The sequence below is a fragment of a genome, unplaced genomic scaffold (assembly GCF_019419815.1).
Source record: "Pyrus x bretschneideri cultivar Hongxiangsu unplaced genomic scaffold, Pyrus_bretschneideri_v1 Contig4, whole genome shotgun sequence".
Lineage (NCBI taxonomy): Eukaryota > Viridiplantae > Streptophyta > Magnoliopsida > Rosales > Rosaceae > Pyrus > Pyrus x bretschneideri.
In genome coordinates this window covers 924,304-938,717 of record NW_025999723.1, presented here as the reverse complement: position 1 = coordinate 938,717, position 14,414 = coordinate 924,304, and the positions used below count along the sequence as shown (strand labels likewise).

The 14,414-nt window shown below is 36.5% G+C and overlaps 2 protein-coding genes across 5 annotated transcripts; both read left to right on the top strand.

The window, feature by feature from the left end:
* The first annotated feature begins 5,502 nt into the window (after positions 1-5,502).
* Positions 5,503-11,637, top strand: LOC103951599. Of its 4 annotated transcripts, none has more exons than XM_009363022.3 (16): positions 5,503-5,688; positions 6,438-6,488; positions 6,572-6,802; positions 7,104-7,202; positions 7,296-7,351; positions 7,558-7,669; positions 7,949-8,119; positions 8,364-8,621; positions 8,780-8,992; positions 9,077-9,274; positions 9,368-9,496; positions 9,615-9,920; positions 10,050-10,148; positions 10,226-10,689; positions 10,804-10,836; positions 11,243-11,637. In XM_009363022.3, coding segments are annotated over exons 1-16 (2,535 nt in total). In that variant the 5' UTR covers positions 5,503-5,574; the 3' UTR covers positions 11,244-11,637. The 4 variants fall into 4 exon arrangements, with proteins under 4 accessions (XP_009361297.2, XP_048421351.1, XP_009361296.2 ...); XM_048565394.1 differs by having other exon boundaries at positions 6,566-6,802; positions 7,561-7,669; XM_009363021.3 differs by having other exon boundaries at positions 6,566-6,802.
* An 815-nt stretch (positions 11,638-12,452) lies between these two features.
* Positions 12,453-14,414, top strand: LOC103951598. The gene is made up of 2 exons (XM_018648498.2): positions 12,453-12,680; positions 13,991-14,414. The coding sequence occupies exons 1-2, from the start codon at positions 12,558-12,560 to the stop codon at positions 14,084-14,086; spliced, it is 219 nt and encodes a 72-aa protein (XP_018504014.2). The 5' UTR covers positions 12,453-12,557; the 3' UTR covers positions 14,087-14,414.

The window sequence follows — 14,414 nt, the reverse complement described above, 5'->3', positions numbered from 1 at the left end:
ATTTATTTGGTTTAAGTTTGAAAGTTGGGGAGTTATATGTTAACTTGACAGCTGAGGATGAGACTTTTATGTCAAACGTTTAATTCCTGGCCGTTGATTCCAATCATGTGTTATTTCTTGTGGGTTTCATCAACCATATGAGTTGGGAAAAAGATTCTCGCCATATCCTTTTTATTGGGATCCTATAAATTTTGTGATTTTATTCGTTTATTATATATCGTACGATCAGTTTTCGTTAGGTACTATTAATATTTAATTTTAAATTTTAAATTTTGAAATAATTTCTAACCGTACAATGTACGATGAATGGATGAGATCACAGGATCCTTAGGATCTTAGGAAAATGATTCGGTGATGATCCTTTTCCTTTGAGTTGCATTTTAATTTTTTTTATACTTTTTTAAGAAATGATGAGTTATTCTATCCCGTACGTATTCCACATGGTATGTTCTGGATTCAATTTATGATGTTAATGAATCACACGATGATTGCCAGAAAGAGGATTAAATATTTCTGTAAATCTTCTCTACTCTGGAGTGTCAACTGTCATAACAAAATCATCAGCTAATCCTTTTTCTAAAAGAGATAAAAAGATAAGTAATTCTACGGTAAAAATTTTCATTCGTCTAATTATGAGCAAAAGGATTTGAACTTACTATGAAGAGCTCACAGGTATAAGCCAAGTTGTCCGCCATTTTCATGTCTTCTTTAATTTTAATCACATGTTTACTTACTTAAAATAAAGATGTCAAGGATTAGAGATGGTAAAGATTACGAATTTAATATTCTCTCTAATTAATATGTGGCACCACTATTTTTAAACAATATTTTATACACGTTGTTATGGAATTCACACTGTAATGTATTTTAACAATCGAACCATCTATATTTTAAAATATCATTCATAGATTATCCTTACAAAAAATTAGACAAATTAAAAACTATTAAGACATTTATTTGTAGTAAACAAATTGTGCGGACACGATTATACAAAGAACCACAACCTCTTAATCTAAGAGACATAAGGTTTTGGACTTGGATAATTTTTTGCAATGATGATCTATCAATGACGTTCTAAAATATGGACAATTCAGATCGTTGATATACATGAAGAAGTGAGCTCCTAAAAGACATGTGTCAATTCAATGTACACCAACAAAAAAAAAAATTGTATAAAAAAAGTAATGTTACATATCTGCTCTATATATATATATATATATATATATAAGACCTAAATTTTCGAATTTGATTTCCTTCTTCTTTATTCTTGCTCTTATAAAATAAATAAAAACCATAGATTACCAGAATTATGCAATTCGTTGTAAAATATCTAATTCGCATATCTACTTCATAGAAAAATCCAACCCTCTTGTGCTAAATAATGTACAAAACTAGTATGGTTCTATTTAAAATGACCAAGACGATGTTGATATGTGAGTCGAGATCTCGTATTTCTATCTTATCCAACATCTCGAATCCACATTACTCTTATAATATATTTTACCGCAAACAAGATAACATACTCTAACTTCACACACTGTCATATACACAAACATAGACTCAAACAAAGCCAGCCTTATTATTATTTTTTATTTTTTTAAAGGGAACAACTAGTGGCAAGTCACGGTTATCCATATATTTCGGGGGTTGGAAAGACTCACAAAAACATTTCAGCCTCCTTCTGACTACAAATCTGGCTTCCACACCAGTAGCAGCTTTCGAACCCAAAATCTCCAGTTTTTTGCTTTAAGAAAGTCTCATAATCCATTATTTATCACTTGACCACCAGCTATAGCTAGTGGTTCAGCCTTATTATTTAAATACAACCATGACAACAGCGTGTAAGATTATAAACTATGATATTATAATTGGATTAACCGACTTAATCAAACTGTTCCAAATACAAAAATATTCTAATCTTTGGATCGGAGGACGACGACCGACTTTGCTCTTCATCTTCGAGATCGTCACCTTTGTAATTTGTAGACTTTTTTTTTTCTTTGAATACAACGTTATTTGGTTTTGTTTACATGTGGATGTGTGGCAAAGTTTCATTTTCTTCAAAAGGGAGATAACTGGTGATAAGTTACTGTTATCCATCCATTCTAAGGGTTGAAAAAATTCACAGAGACATTTCAGCCTCCTCGGTCCATAAGTCTGGCTTCCACACCAACAGCAGGTTTCGAACTCGAGACCTCCGGTTTTTTGTTCTAAGGAAGCATCGTAATTCGTCTTTTACTACTAGGCCACCAGCTCGTTAAGTGTTGCAAAGTTTATTCATTTCGTTTGTAATTGTGGGTCTTCTAGTTGACAATTACAAACTCATAAGACTTAAGAGAGGGAGAAACTTAGGTGTGTATATATGGTATCTCACATACCAAAATGACAGTCTCTTAGGTTTGAGATAATTATTAACCGGACGAGTATTGCACTTCTTGAATACATGGCAAACGTTTATTTGACAACGATGCGACTGAGATTAAAACTTTATTGGATAAGAGGATCTCTCCTCAAGTCTTTCACAAGCTATAATTTGAGTAGCTCAAATTGTATTGTATAATATATTTGAGATACCATCATTTTAACATTATAGTCGCTTGTAAATTCTTCAACGGCATATGATATGTAAATGTATTATTTGGTGCCTATACATGGTTTTTTATTTTTTACAACAATAACAGTTATAAGGGTTGCCACATGGGTACAATCTCAAGCAACCAAATATTTGATCGGTAGGTAGTTCGCACAAACAAGCAATGATGATAATCCCTTAATTGGCTACGACAAGCGCGCGCACTAGAACAAACACCTTAGTACAAATCTACCACAAAGACGGCATAAGCAATAGACTTATCACAAAACACACTAATGTCACCGCCACACAAGCGAAGCTACATTAAACCATAGTTAACAAGCGAGGTCACATCAAACCCACTGTAAACACGCAAGGTCATGTCAAAACTACTGCACACACGCAATGCTACAGCACTCGTTAAGCGAGACATTATCCGCTAAATACAGTACAAACAAATCAACATTGAATTGCACTAATTCGAAAAACAAAATCCTCCGGTTGACATGTATCCAACGATTAGCCCATCAAAACCTACAACTTTAGCGCTTCAAGCGGAGATCTGGCGGCTACACGCAATATAGTCGCATTCCCATGTAATGGGGGAACTGGATTTGAAAGGTAGCAACCAATCAAGGATTAGGTGACCAAATCAAAGTCCCCAACTTGTAGTTGGAAGTTGGAAGAAGTATCTTCCTTTACAAAACAAAGTTGGAAATATTCTCACCACTTTGACTTCTCTCTAGGTAGACGTTCTAATGTACTAATTTTATGATATGTTTACTTTATATTTACATATGTCACGTATTATGTTAAATTTTAGAGATACTTGTAAATTCTTTTATATGTGCTTGTAAAAATATTCATACGTTAGTAAATGCAAGATATGTTCAGGATCAAAATAATTATAATTCTCAGTTCATGTAAGTAAACAGATCATCGGAGAGAATAATTGAACAATGATATAAGTTGTAGGAGTATCGACTTTTAGCTAAAAATCTTTTGTTAGCCACAACGGGATGGTCTAGTGTTTGGGGCAAATTCCAAGTCCATATTTCATACAGTTCATCCTTGAGTTCGATTCCTGGTATCGATGAACCACGATGGACTATGAGAGGTTTAAATACCTCAGTGGGTTTTTTCAACCTCCAAAAAAGTGATATGCCGTGAGTTGGCCACCAGCTGATAGTAGATGACATGTTTTCTCTTAGATTTGTTGCAAGAGATTAGTTACTTGATCGATTAACATCATTTACGTTTACACTCGACTCGGTATCCCATACGGCAGTAGATGACATGTTTTCCTCTCATGACCTTCAATGCCAACGGGCCACCAAATTATTTAGTACAAAGCAGAGGGAGGAGATGTTGCATTCATTGGTAAGGACTTGAGAAGTTCAGTTCGATTGCTGGCATTCGAAAGCGTTCATTGAATTCAGAATAACAATGTTCAACGTTGATGGGCAGTGGGAGGAGGGTGATGAGTCACCAACTCAATGGGCTTGGATTTCTTATGTTATTACCTTCAGCCCAAAGCCCATCTCAGTTTAATTTTGGGTCAACTTAAACTCCATCTAGCATTGTCTGCCATGGTTTAAAGACCGGCCATTGGGGCTTTTGACTAGGATCGGAAAACTTCTAATCCAATTGTATGCCCTTAGATTTTAAAAGTTTTTGTAGGTTAAATAGTTAGTCGTTAAGGAAGACTGAAATTAGTAAAAAAAAAAAAAGGAAGAGAGGAATCGGTAGAAGTTAAGTCCGCACTAAAGTTTACAAACGTTATTGTTTTCTACTACTGTATAAAGCGTCATTTGCAAGTAAGAATTTCAATCTTCTTTTTATTTTTGTTGTTTTTTAACCATACCCTCAGTCTTGTTATTCTATTATCATATTAAATAATTTATTTTGGATAGTAAATTAGTAAAATATCAAAGACGTAAACTTGCTTAAGTTTTTATTATTAAGCCAAATGGAGAGGATGTGAAAAAATAAGTTAGAGTTATGTTAGATCAAATGTTCGAGTTCTGTGTAATTGTGTCTAATGAAAGAAGATAAATCTTATTTTTGTTTATGTCACATGCTCTAGCAACAATTATTGTGCTAATACAACATTCATAAGACCACTTAAGACCACTTAGTCTTTGGTCTAGTGGTAGCTGTTTTCATTTAGTTAGATTAACACTGAAAAACCGATGTGTATATATATGATGAGTATGTTACAATATACCTATCCTAATTATAGTGCTGTGACTTTACTGTGCATGTATTTATAAAAACTAAATTCATGCACATACACAACCAGATACGATATTCAGTCAAAATTACCCATTAATTCCGACGAAAAACGAATGAGATTAACTGAGAAATGTGATTAAGTCTGAATTGGACTGCCAACGTATTCCGGAATCGTATAAAATGAAATAACACTATACTAATCAAGAAGCATAAAAGTTGAAATAGGGGATAGAAACCTACATATATCTCAAATAAAATAATAAATCGAAGAAGAAAAGGTAATTTTTTTTATTATGATTGAAACACAGATGGTACGTCATGTGTTTTTATGTAAGTGGTGAGAAATTTTATTTTTTAAGTTATTAATTTTTTAACACATATATTGTACAATTTGTATAATAATATCATCTCACAGTCACAGCAAAATCTCTCGACAATCATTTAATGGTACTGAAATTTACCCTATAAATGGCGGGAGCCTCCCCGCTCGTAAGTCTCTCTCTCTCTCTCTCTCTCTCGTCAACTCTTCTCTAAATTACACATCAACCCCTCCAAAACCCTCCAATCGCAAAACACTCCAAATCGTCCAGGTGCTTCCCCTTCGCAATCTCTCTGGTGGAGTAACTCCGTTGCCGGTCCTCTCATCTCGTAAATTCCTGCAATTCCTGGTTTTACATTTGCCCCCTTTTCTTTGAGCCTCGCGAACCCTAGGTTTTTCTGAGCAGAGTGAGCAAGTGAGTTGGAGTAGTACCGTAGCTTCTGATTCAATGGAGGCTGCGGCCGCTGCGCGCGGTAGTTCCATGCCGATGCCACCTCCGCCAGCCCGCAAAGAGTGGCGCGCCGTCTCCGACCATCATTCGGCCCGAAACATCGGGGATGAGGTAGTAATCTGCTCAAAACCACTTGCATTGGGTTCTATTGGGTGTCTAATTAATGCAAAAAGAGAAAATAAATGAAATTTGGAACCTTGGGTTTGGATTGTGAAAAACCCTTCAGGTGAAATGAGGATTAGGGTTTGCAATTGCATGTTATTTTATCCATTTTTTCTTTTTGGGATTAAGTATGCGAAAACCCTTTTTCCATTACGCAATTGGTTAATTCATTTGTGGGGTTGGTGTCTGTGGGTCGGTGGGTAATTTGGTTGCTGCTCTCACACTTTACCATTAGAAGATTGTTATAATCTAAATACTTGAAGGTGAATCGTTTGGTGAATGTGCCTATATTTTGAATGAAGCAACAATATCTCACATTTTGAAGAAAAAAAAAACCCACACCCTTTCTGCCTTATGATGGGTAAAAATGAAGGAAATTTCACAACTCGTATTTTGTTTGAATGATTGGGTATTGGATATATAATGTTCGGTGTACTGCGAATAATAATGCATCTGACAAATTTTTTAGTTGCGTGAGTTCATTTGCTTGAAATGAAGAGCTTCATGGAAAAAGATAACTTAATTTTTAGCATTGGCTAAAGCTTCTACTGTGAGCATTACTGTTAGCTGATTAAGATGTGGTATTTTAAATTTTTGCTTCTTGTTTTGTTTGAACTATTTAGTGCTACTCGTGTAGCATTTGTATCTGCTGTTTTGGCATTATCTTGTTCTTGAATTGGGTATATTTCAATATGCAGGAGTTGGAACGATCAAAGCTAGGCCAATCGGATGAGAGAACAATATATGAGGTAAGGGTGTTGATATTAGTATTAGCTTGTATTCTGAAGGATTCAACGAAAGTGAATATGATTTGTTATCGAACAAGGTGCAGCAAGGAAGAGAGCCAGTTGATGTGGACTTCTGTTCGATCACAATAGATGGAACTTTAGATCATGACCTTTTGCAGCAGCGGGTTGAAGATGTTTCTAGGCAAAGAGAGGAACTGCAACATATGGAGATTGATCTTAAAGCTCAAATCATTGCAAGATCTGAGATAATTGAAATACAAAAGAACTTTGATGCTCAAATAAAGGAACATGTCAATGCTGCTTCCAAGCTTCAGGTTTTCATTGATGATTTGATATGTAGTTTATAATGTGTATTACGATAGGGTTTTTCAGATTGCAATTACAAGAATCTCATGAGGCGTAATAAATATCCAAGTTATGTTAGCATTCTTATTGTGATTTTGCAGTGTCACATTGCACATTCCGCATTTGGTGAGAATATGTGTAATCTTAAGCTAAAAATTTATCGGCCAATCTTAAAGGGCATATTTGATTGTTACATGTTTTCCTTGAGATATATGCGTGAAAATGATCTACTAACAGCGTCAATCTGAACTGTGGGTTTACACCGTGCAGGAGCAACTTCATGAAAGGGAGCAAACCATACATGATTTGGAAAGGAAAATGGATGAGAAAGATAGAGAGCTGCATGCTGTCAGGCTAGATAACGAAGCGGTAAATGAATGCTTGTGTATTTTATATGTTTTAATTGAGCACTTTGGGTGAATAAAAATTCTTAATCTTTTGGTTTTCATAATGTTCTGGCAGGCCTGGGCTAAAGAAGACCTTCTTCGAGAACAGAATAAAGAATTAGCAAGTATCAGGTACTAGTCTGTTTGTTTAAGAACTGTTCACTGCACTTCTACTCTCTTGTCCAATAATGCATGTACTTTTTGTTTAGATGTAAATCAAGCTTGTCTTTTATTATTGCATGCTATTTAAAGGTTTTGTATTTCATTTTTTGGTGAACAATGCTGGGTTGAGGTTATAATCATATGAACCAATTTGAATGAGTTACTGTTCATTGCAGAAGGGAACGTGACCATTCGGAAGCTGAAAGAACCCAACACATACAACAATTACATGACCTGCAAGAGCATATTCAAGAAAACGAGAGGCAGCTTAATGATCTCCGGGAACAGGTATGTTGATTTGCAAGTATCGATGTACAACTCTCAAGTTTTCACACATTTAAATTGTACATAAATTTAGAATATGCATAGGTCCATAGGTGGTTCTTTTCTACTAACTTTCATTCTCTGAATGAACAAAGTCTATGGTGCTTTTGTTTTGAACGGTCAGACTGAAATGTAAGTGACATTCAAATTGGAACAAATTTGGTAAATATTTCTGCAAGTTGCATGCTAATTTAGTTCTATAGATGTAATGCGGCTAGTGCCTGATAGTGTTTGTATTTTCAGCATAGGCTTGCTCAAGAAGCCATTCTTTATAAAGATGAACGGTTGAGGGAGGCCCAAGCTTGGATCGCTCATGTTCAGGAAATGGATGCCTTGCAGTCAACTACAATCCAAGCTGAATTGCGGGAACGTACAGAACAATATAATCAACTCTGGCTTGGTTGTCAAAGGCAGGTTGGTTTATTTGTTCTATCTCTCTCACACTTCCTGGGCGTTTTATTTTGTTAAAAGTTGAACTTGCGGGCATGTTCAGACATGGGCATCCGCAAATTGTATGTTTGGCTATATGCCGATTTTTTTCAAAAATTATGTCAGATACTATGTGATGCAAGTGCTATACATAGTGAAACATGGTTTTTGTTTCATTCAAAGTTTGTTCACGTTTTTTTTATTTTCCTTTTTGGCTCACTGATTTCAGTTTGCTGAGATGGAGAGACGTCATATGCATACAGTACAACAGCTTCAACTTGAGCTGGCTGATGCAAGAGAAAGGAGTGGGACTTACACCGATGAATCATGCATGGCACAATCAAATTCAAAGGATGCATCTCAATTTGGTCAGAACAATGGAAACCAGCTAGATATGAATACATCAAATGGAAATACAGGGCCCTTCCAAAATGGAAATTCAGATGATGTTCCCTCATTTCCTTCAACTGGAAACACATCAGCTCAGGTAGCTGCACCCTTTTGTGGTTTTCGTGTTGGTAGCTTTGACATATTATTGCCTTTTTGGCTAAAGACCTTCTGTTTGAAATGAAATTCGTAAGTAGGAATTTGATTTAGTTATTATTTATATCATTTCCGTGACATTAAGTTTTGGATCGGTATTAGATCGACCATGTTGCTGGGGTTCCAATTTCTCCATCATCTCTACTTGGTATGCCTTCCTATCTTCCCCCTGGACAAGTGACTGCTCTACATCCATTTCTTATGCATCAACAAGGGGTACCTCATTCGGTCCCACCACATGTTCCTCAATCTCATGTTGGGCATTTTCACTCGATACCTGCAGTATCGTCTCTCCAACAGTGGCAGAACCAACAGGTGCTGAGATGAATAAATCTTTCTGTCCAGATTATTTTAATCTACAACGATAACAGACTTATGTTCTTCATTTTCTCTTTTAAGGCTCCATCTGAGAGATTGCAGATATCTACACAGAATGAGCTTCCATCTTCACAAAATGATCCAAACTTAATAAGACCAGATTATAACTATGAATCATCTGTTAATGGGCAATCTCTTCATCAAGACTATTTAAATGTCCAACTTAACCAAGGGGCACCACCTGATTCTGTCTTGTCATCATCCACCGGGGAAGCACAGGTATTGCCTCGCATTTGATGATTACGTAGTGATTTTATTTTGTGTGCAAGTCTGTGCATCTTTGCTGGAGTCACTGTTATTTTTTTGGTTCAGGTTCTCGAGTCAATTGATAGTAGAGGTTATTTGGTCTCATCCCAACCTGATCAGAGCTTGCAACAAATTTCCTCCCAATTCCACAACGCTTTAAGATTGGATTCTCTTGAGCAGAACAGTGAAACCAAGGTAGATAAGCTTCTCTTGTTATTTTCTTATTCAGGCTGGAGCTTTGTGGTCAGCCTGTCTGGTTATAGTGCAAATAGTAACTAGGGAAGAAATTCAGACTAACTTTGCTTTTGGACAGGCACCAGAGCAAAATGTTCAGACCTCGACTGATCATGGATTGGATGGACAAGTTTTAACTGCAGGACAGCCAAGTTCTAATAACAATTCGTTAAAATCTGATAATTCAGTTCCTTCAGTCGATAACAAGGAACCTGCAATTAACAATGCCACTAGTGCAGTTTTGCCTGAAGCATTTGTGTCAACTGTGCATGCAAATGCGGCTGGGGGAAAGACTTCGGAGGTTGCTCTTCTTGATGAAAGGTCATTGTTGGTTTGCATGGTTCGCACAATTCCGGCAGGTGGTAGAATTCGCATCAGTTCGACGGTGAGCCTGCCTATTTGTTACTAGGTTTCCTAGTGAGCGTGACATTTTTGTTTTCTCAGCAACTAATTTAAAGCCTTGTTTCTCAGCAACTGATTAGTTCTTAATATATGTTGTTTGGTCTGGATACAGCTACCAAATAGGCTCGGAAAGATGCTTGCACCCTTACACTGGCATGATTACAAGAAAAAGTATGGAAAGCTTGATGACTTTGTGGCTAGTCACCGTGAAGTGAGTTTAATGATGATTTAAAGTGTTTTTTCATAGATGAATATTATCTCATCAGGACCTTAATTTTTATATTTCAGTTATTCGTGATTGAGGGTGACTATATTCAGCTTCGGGAGGGAGCGCAAGAGATGATAGCAGCTACAGCTGCTGCTGCAAAAGTTGCTGCTGCTGCAGCCGCATCATCTCCCTACTCTTCATCTTTGCCTTCTGTGGCTGTTACTCCAGTGGCACAGACTCACCGCTCAAGGAAGATATCGACTTCAAATGCAAATGATAATCACTTGCAGTCTGTAAAGCAGAATCAGCAATTAAATGGTGTAAGCTTTGGCGTTCCTGGAGGTCTCTCAAATGTAAAGATTTTGAGCAAATCTAAAGATTCTTGGGAACTGAACAGCCCTGACACTAGGCCAAGCCAGTCGTCTGTACTTTTGAATGGTGGAAATGGAGCAGTTCTGGATAGATCAAGCATGAGCAGTACCCAAAGCTCAGGCTTGCCTAATGGCCGGCTGAGCTCAAATGCTGTTGGGAAACAACATGGCAGGTTTACCTCTTTAAACCATCTAACATACCACAGTTTAATATTGCGGTGGATTAAGTAGTTACTGCTGCTTTATTAATGTGTAATGCTTATTCGGTTGATGTGTTACTTTGACAGGATGACCAATGCTACATTTACTTCCAGAAGATAGTAAGTACGATTACTCAATAGTTAAAGTACCACTGTAGTGTTTTGTGATATAATCTTTTTGAATACGTAATGTTGCATTTGTTTAAGCTGGTCGTCTACCAGTGGTCAAGTTTTTGAGCTGTCAATTATTCGGTGGATCAATATCAGTCTGCTCCCGTCTTTTCTCATATAAAGGGTTTAGAGTTCAGATATAGGATAGCATAGTATGAGCTATTATTTGCATATCATTGATCAATTACGGGATGATATCATTGGTCTAGTTGGTATCCAATTTCAAAGTTCAAACCCCGGTACCGAAACGTCGCAACTGATTAAATTTGATGATGCAAATGTGAGTTTTATTGTTTACATATTTTGTATGAATACCCCTACAGCAATGCATCTTAAACGTATTTGGTGGTGGCAGGAGAGAGCAGGAAATAGGCACCACCTTATGACCGGAATGGTGGACCCGTGCATGGACGTAAACTTATTTTGGAACGGCAACAGGACATGCGGGAGAATATATATTCATCAAAGATTGAATCACCATCAATATTTGCAGCTCACTTCATGGAATTCTCTGATTGGAAATGTTTGCCCGTTTTTTCGGTTTTCGATTCTTCAAAAGCTTTAGGTTGTGACTGTTTTATGATATACTGAAAAGAGTCAAAGAACTCAAAACTGTCTCTGCAGCGATGATGATATTCATGCACAAAATTGCTTCTGTGCGCATCTGGATGGATGGAAAATCTGCCCTTTTTGTTGGTGGATGAAATGATGGATCCTCGAAGCTTTATTAATTTGAGTACATTAATTTCATTTCTCTTTCCTGAATTTTACTGGATTGGGCTGAGATCAGCCCGACTCGGTTTCTATGTAATGGAAGCCCAGCCCGCTTGGTTTCGTTTGTGCCTTGTTGGTCTATAATGCAGTTTATGGCCTCTTGCACTCCAGATTGAATTCTCGTTCCGATAGATTATAATGTGGTGCTATTCACACTCTTTTTTACTTTTCATGCATTTCTCACAATTTCTATCGGTTAGCTCGAATGAATTAAGATGATTAAATGATATAAATTAACAGGGGCTATGAAAGGTAAAAAAGGGCCTAGATAGCACCACCCTTATAATATCGTTTTGTCGACAGAACAATAGTAGTAACGTTATATTCATTGGAACAAGTTAGTTGCCATAAATCGAGTGTGCCTGCACTTAAGGTGGGTAATATTTATTTCAAACTCAGTATTTACGAGATGTGAATTTAAATCTTGCCCCTACAAATTGAGTACGAATACCATTTAGATTGTAGTATTAAAACAATAATGTTTTGCAAATGTAATTTTGTACACGCTCAAGATCAAATTCTTCTTTTCACACACTAATTAAAATAAGAGAACTTTAACTAAAAGTTTCAGGTACTGTTTACTTTAACGAAAAATTATATTTTTACATTAAAAATTCAATTCTGATACTATTCACTTTACCCTTTATTTTGTCCTTATCGTTAAAACTCAAAATTTTCAAACCATTTTCATTAATTTTCCTTTAAAATAAAACATTAAAATTTTGGAAAGTCAGCAGGAATTTCTAAACGGTTCGTTTTACCCTACAAGCCGGATGGGAAGCGGGTGTATCTAAAAAGCCCGGGGAGATTGGAACGGCGTTAATCGAGGGTGCGTAGAAGTGTCGATCAGAAATCAAAGCGAAAGAAAGAAGGAAAGGAGCGGGAGAAGAAGAAAGATGGGTTACGTTCTGAGAGTGAGATTGGCGTCGTTTTTCGGCGGAGCTGCGGTGGCGTCGTTTCTGGGGCTCTACATCCTCCACAATGATTACAAGGTCGCCCACCACGCCATTTCTCAACAGGTCCGTTTTCCTTTTTTCCTTTCTGCAATTCTTAGGGTTCTATCTTTTCTTCTTCTGTTTTCTATATGTTTTATTCAATTTGCTGATTTGGGAACCTTCCGATCTCCGCGTGTTGACGGAAGATTGAATCTTTAAGTTGATTTGTAAAATGGGTTTGGACACAATTTGTTGTTTTCTATAATATTTAGGGAAAATTCTCCTCCTTTCAGCTGAAAATTTAATACAACAGTTAAAAACCAACTTGAAGAAAGTGGTTTATGAGCATTTTATTCAAATATTATTTTGAATTAGAACATAATTGCTCTGGTCAGTGTCATGAATTGCTGCTGAGTATGTCATAGTTTTGTTTAGGAGGAGTGAGGGGCTTGAAATTCTTTAGGGCATTGGTGACATTGAAATCGTGGTTTCGATCGTCGGTTTGAGTAGTTTATGTAGTGTACTTTGACAGTGGAAAATTTGAGAACAATGAAGATCAATCAATCATGTTACACAGAAAATGGTCACTAATCGTAATTTGAGTACTTTATTTCTTTTCCCAATTATTTTTTGGGTAATTTAAGCTCGAATGTTCTCCTTCTTTGTATCGTGTTTAGGATCCTTGTCTTCTACCAGTTAGTTGTGAGCTTTGTTGGTTTCTCATTATAGAAATCAATTATCTATTGATTTTCTACTTCAATTCATTTATGTTGATTTTAGCGAGGTACCCCATTCGTTCTTTTCAACCGATTATGGTTATGTATATATTCTTATAGGCTGTGCGAATGCATCTCCAATATGAATCGTGTATGATTTATCCTTCCTGGTGTGAAATCGTGATTTCTTTTACTATTTAGAACAAGAAAAGAAACCTTGATTTGAACAGTTCGTTATGTTTACAAGGTAAAAGAAATTTTGCTCATAACGTAATACTGCTGGAATGGTCATCAAAGCATGACATTATCTGTGCTTTTAAACTGTTTACACATGCACAGATCCTCACTTACGGGAAAACTTGCACACATGTAAACTATAAGTTCATATCCCGCTTCTCAGACTCAAATTATGTCAGTCGTAGAAGAAATTCTGATGGAACCTAATAAACTCTGGTTTTGGCCCCCTGATATAAGCTATTTTGTTTTTTCGTATACTCGATTGTTCAAACTTAAAATGTATGTTCATCTGTTGACATGATGGGATCTCCACTGTTACCGGCCTTTTGGGTTCGTGCAGTTTTACAACCATTTTGTGTATATAGTATTTCTAGGCATTTAAAGGGACAACAAAAGAAGGATAGATGAATTGTGACTTCCTTTTATTTCTTGTTTCTCCAGGTGAAAGGCCTCCATGAATCATTGGATAGAAGAATTTCAGCTCTTGAAAGCTTAAAGCCAACCGAAGCTCCACAACCAGTAGAAGCATCCGAGTAGATGCCTTGAGAATGCTACTGCAACTTAATCCCATTACTGAAATGATCTTTTTTGTTTCTTCGACTTATGCGGGTGGTTTCTATGTTGTTTCTCCCCCCTTTCAAAGAATAATAATCACAGGCATGTTTAATCATTCGTCATTTACTAGAACACGAGTATGTTGTATTTTTATCAGATGAAAACTGTTAGTAACTCTGAGAGATACTATGCACTGACGAGAGGTTGTTTTACTTTCGGATATAGTCTGTTTCATCGAGTATTTTGTGTATGCCGTGTTTCACGGTGAAAGTTTCCCTGAGAATGGAGTCAATTGCACAAAATTTCCCTT

Excerpts from the sequence above, each read along its gene's own strand:
- LOC103951598 (XM_018648498.2), top strand. The coding sequence starts at position 12,558 with ATGGGTTACGTTCTGAGAGTGAGATTGGCGTCGTTTTTCGGCGGAGCT. Across the intron at positions 12,681-13,990 it reads ACCACGCCATTTCTCAACAG|GTGAAAGGCCTCCATGAATC; the intron begins GTCCGTTTTCCT and ends TTGTTTCTCCAG.
- LOC103951599 (XM_009363021.3), top strand. The coding sequence starts at position 5,575 with ATGGAGGCTGCGGCCGCTGCGCGCGGTAGTTCCATGCCGATGCCACCT. Across the intron at positions 5,689-6,437 it reads CCCGAAACATCGGGGATGAG|GAGTTGGAACGATCAAAGCT; the intron begins GTAGTAATCTGC and ends TTCAATATGCAG. Across the intron at positions 9,921-10,049 it reads GAATTCGCATCAGTTCGACG|CTACCAAATAGGCTCGGAAA; the intron begins GTGAGCCTGCCT and ends GTCTGGATACAG.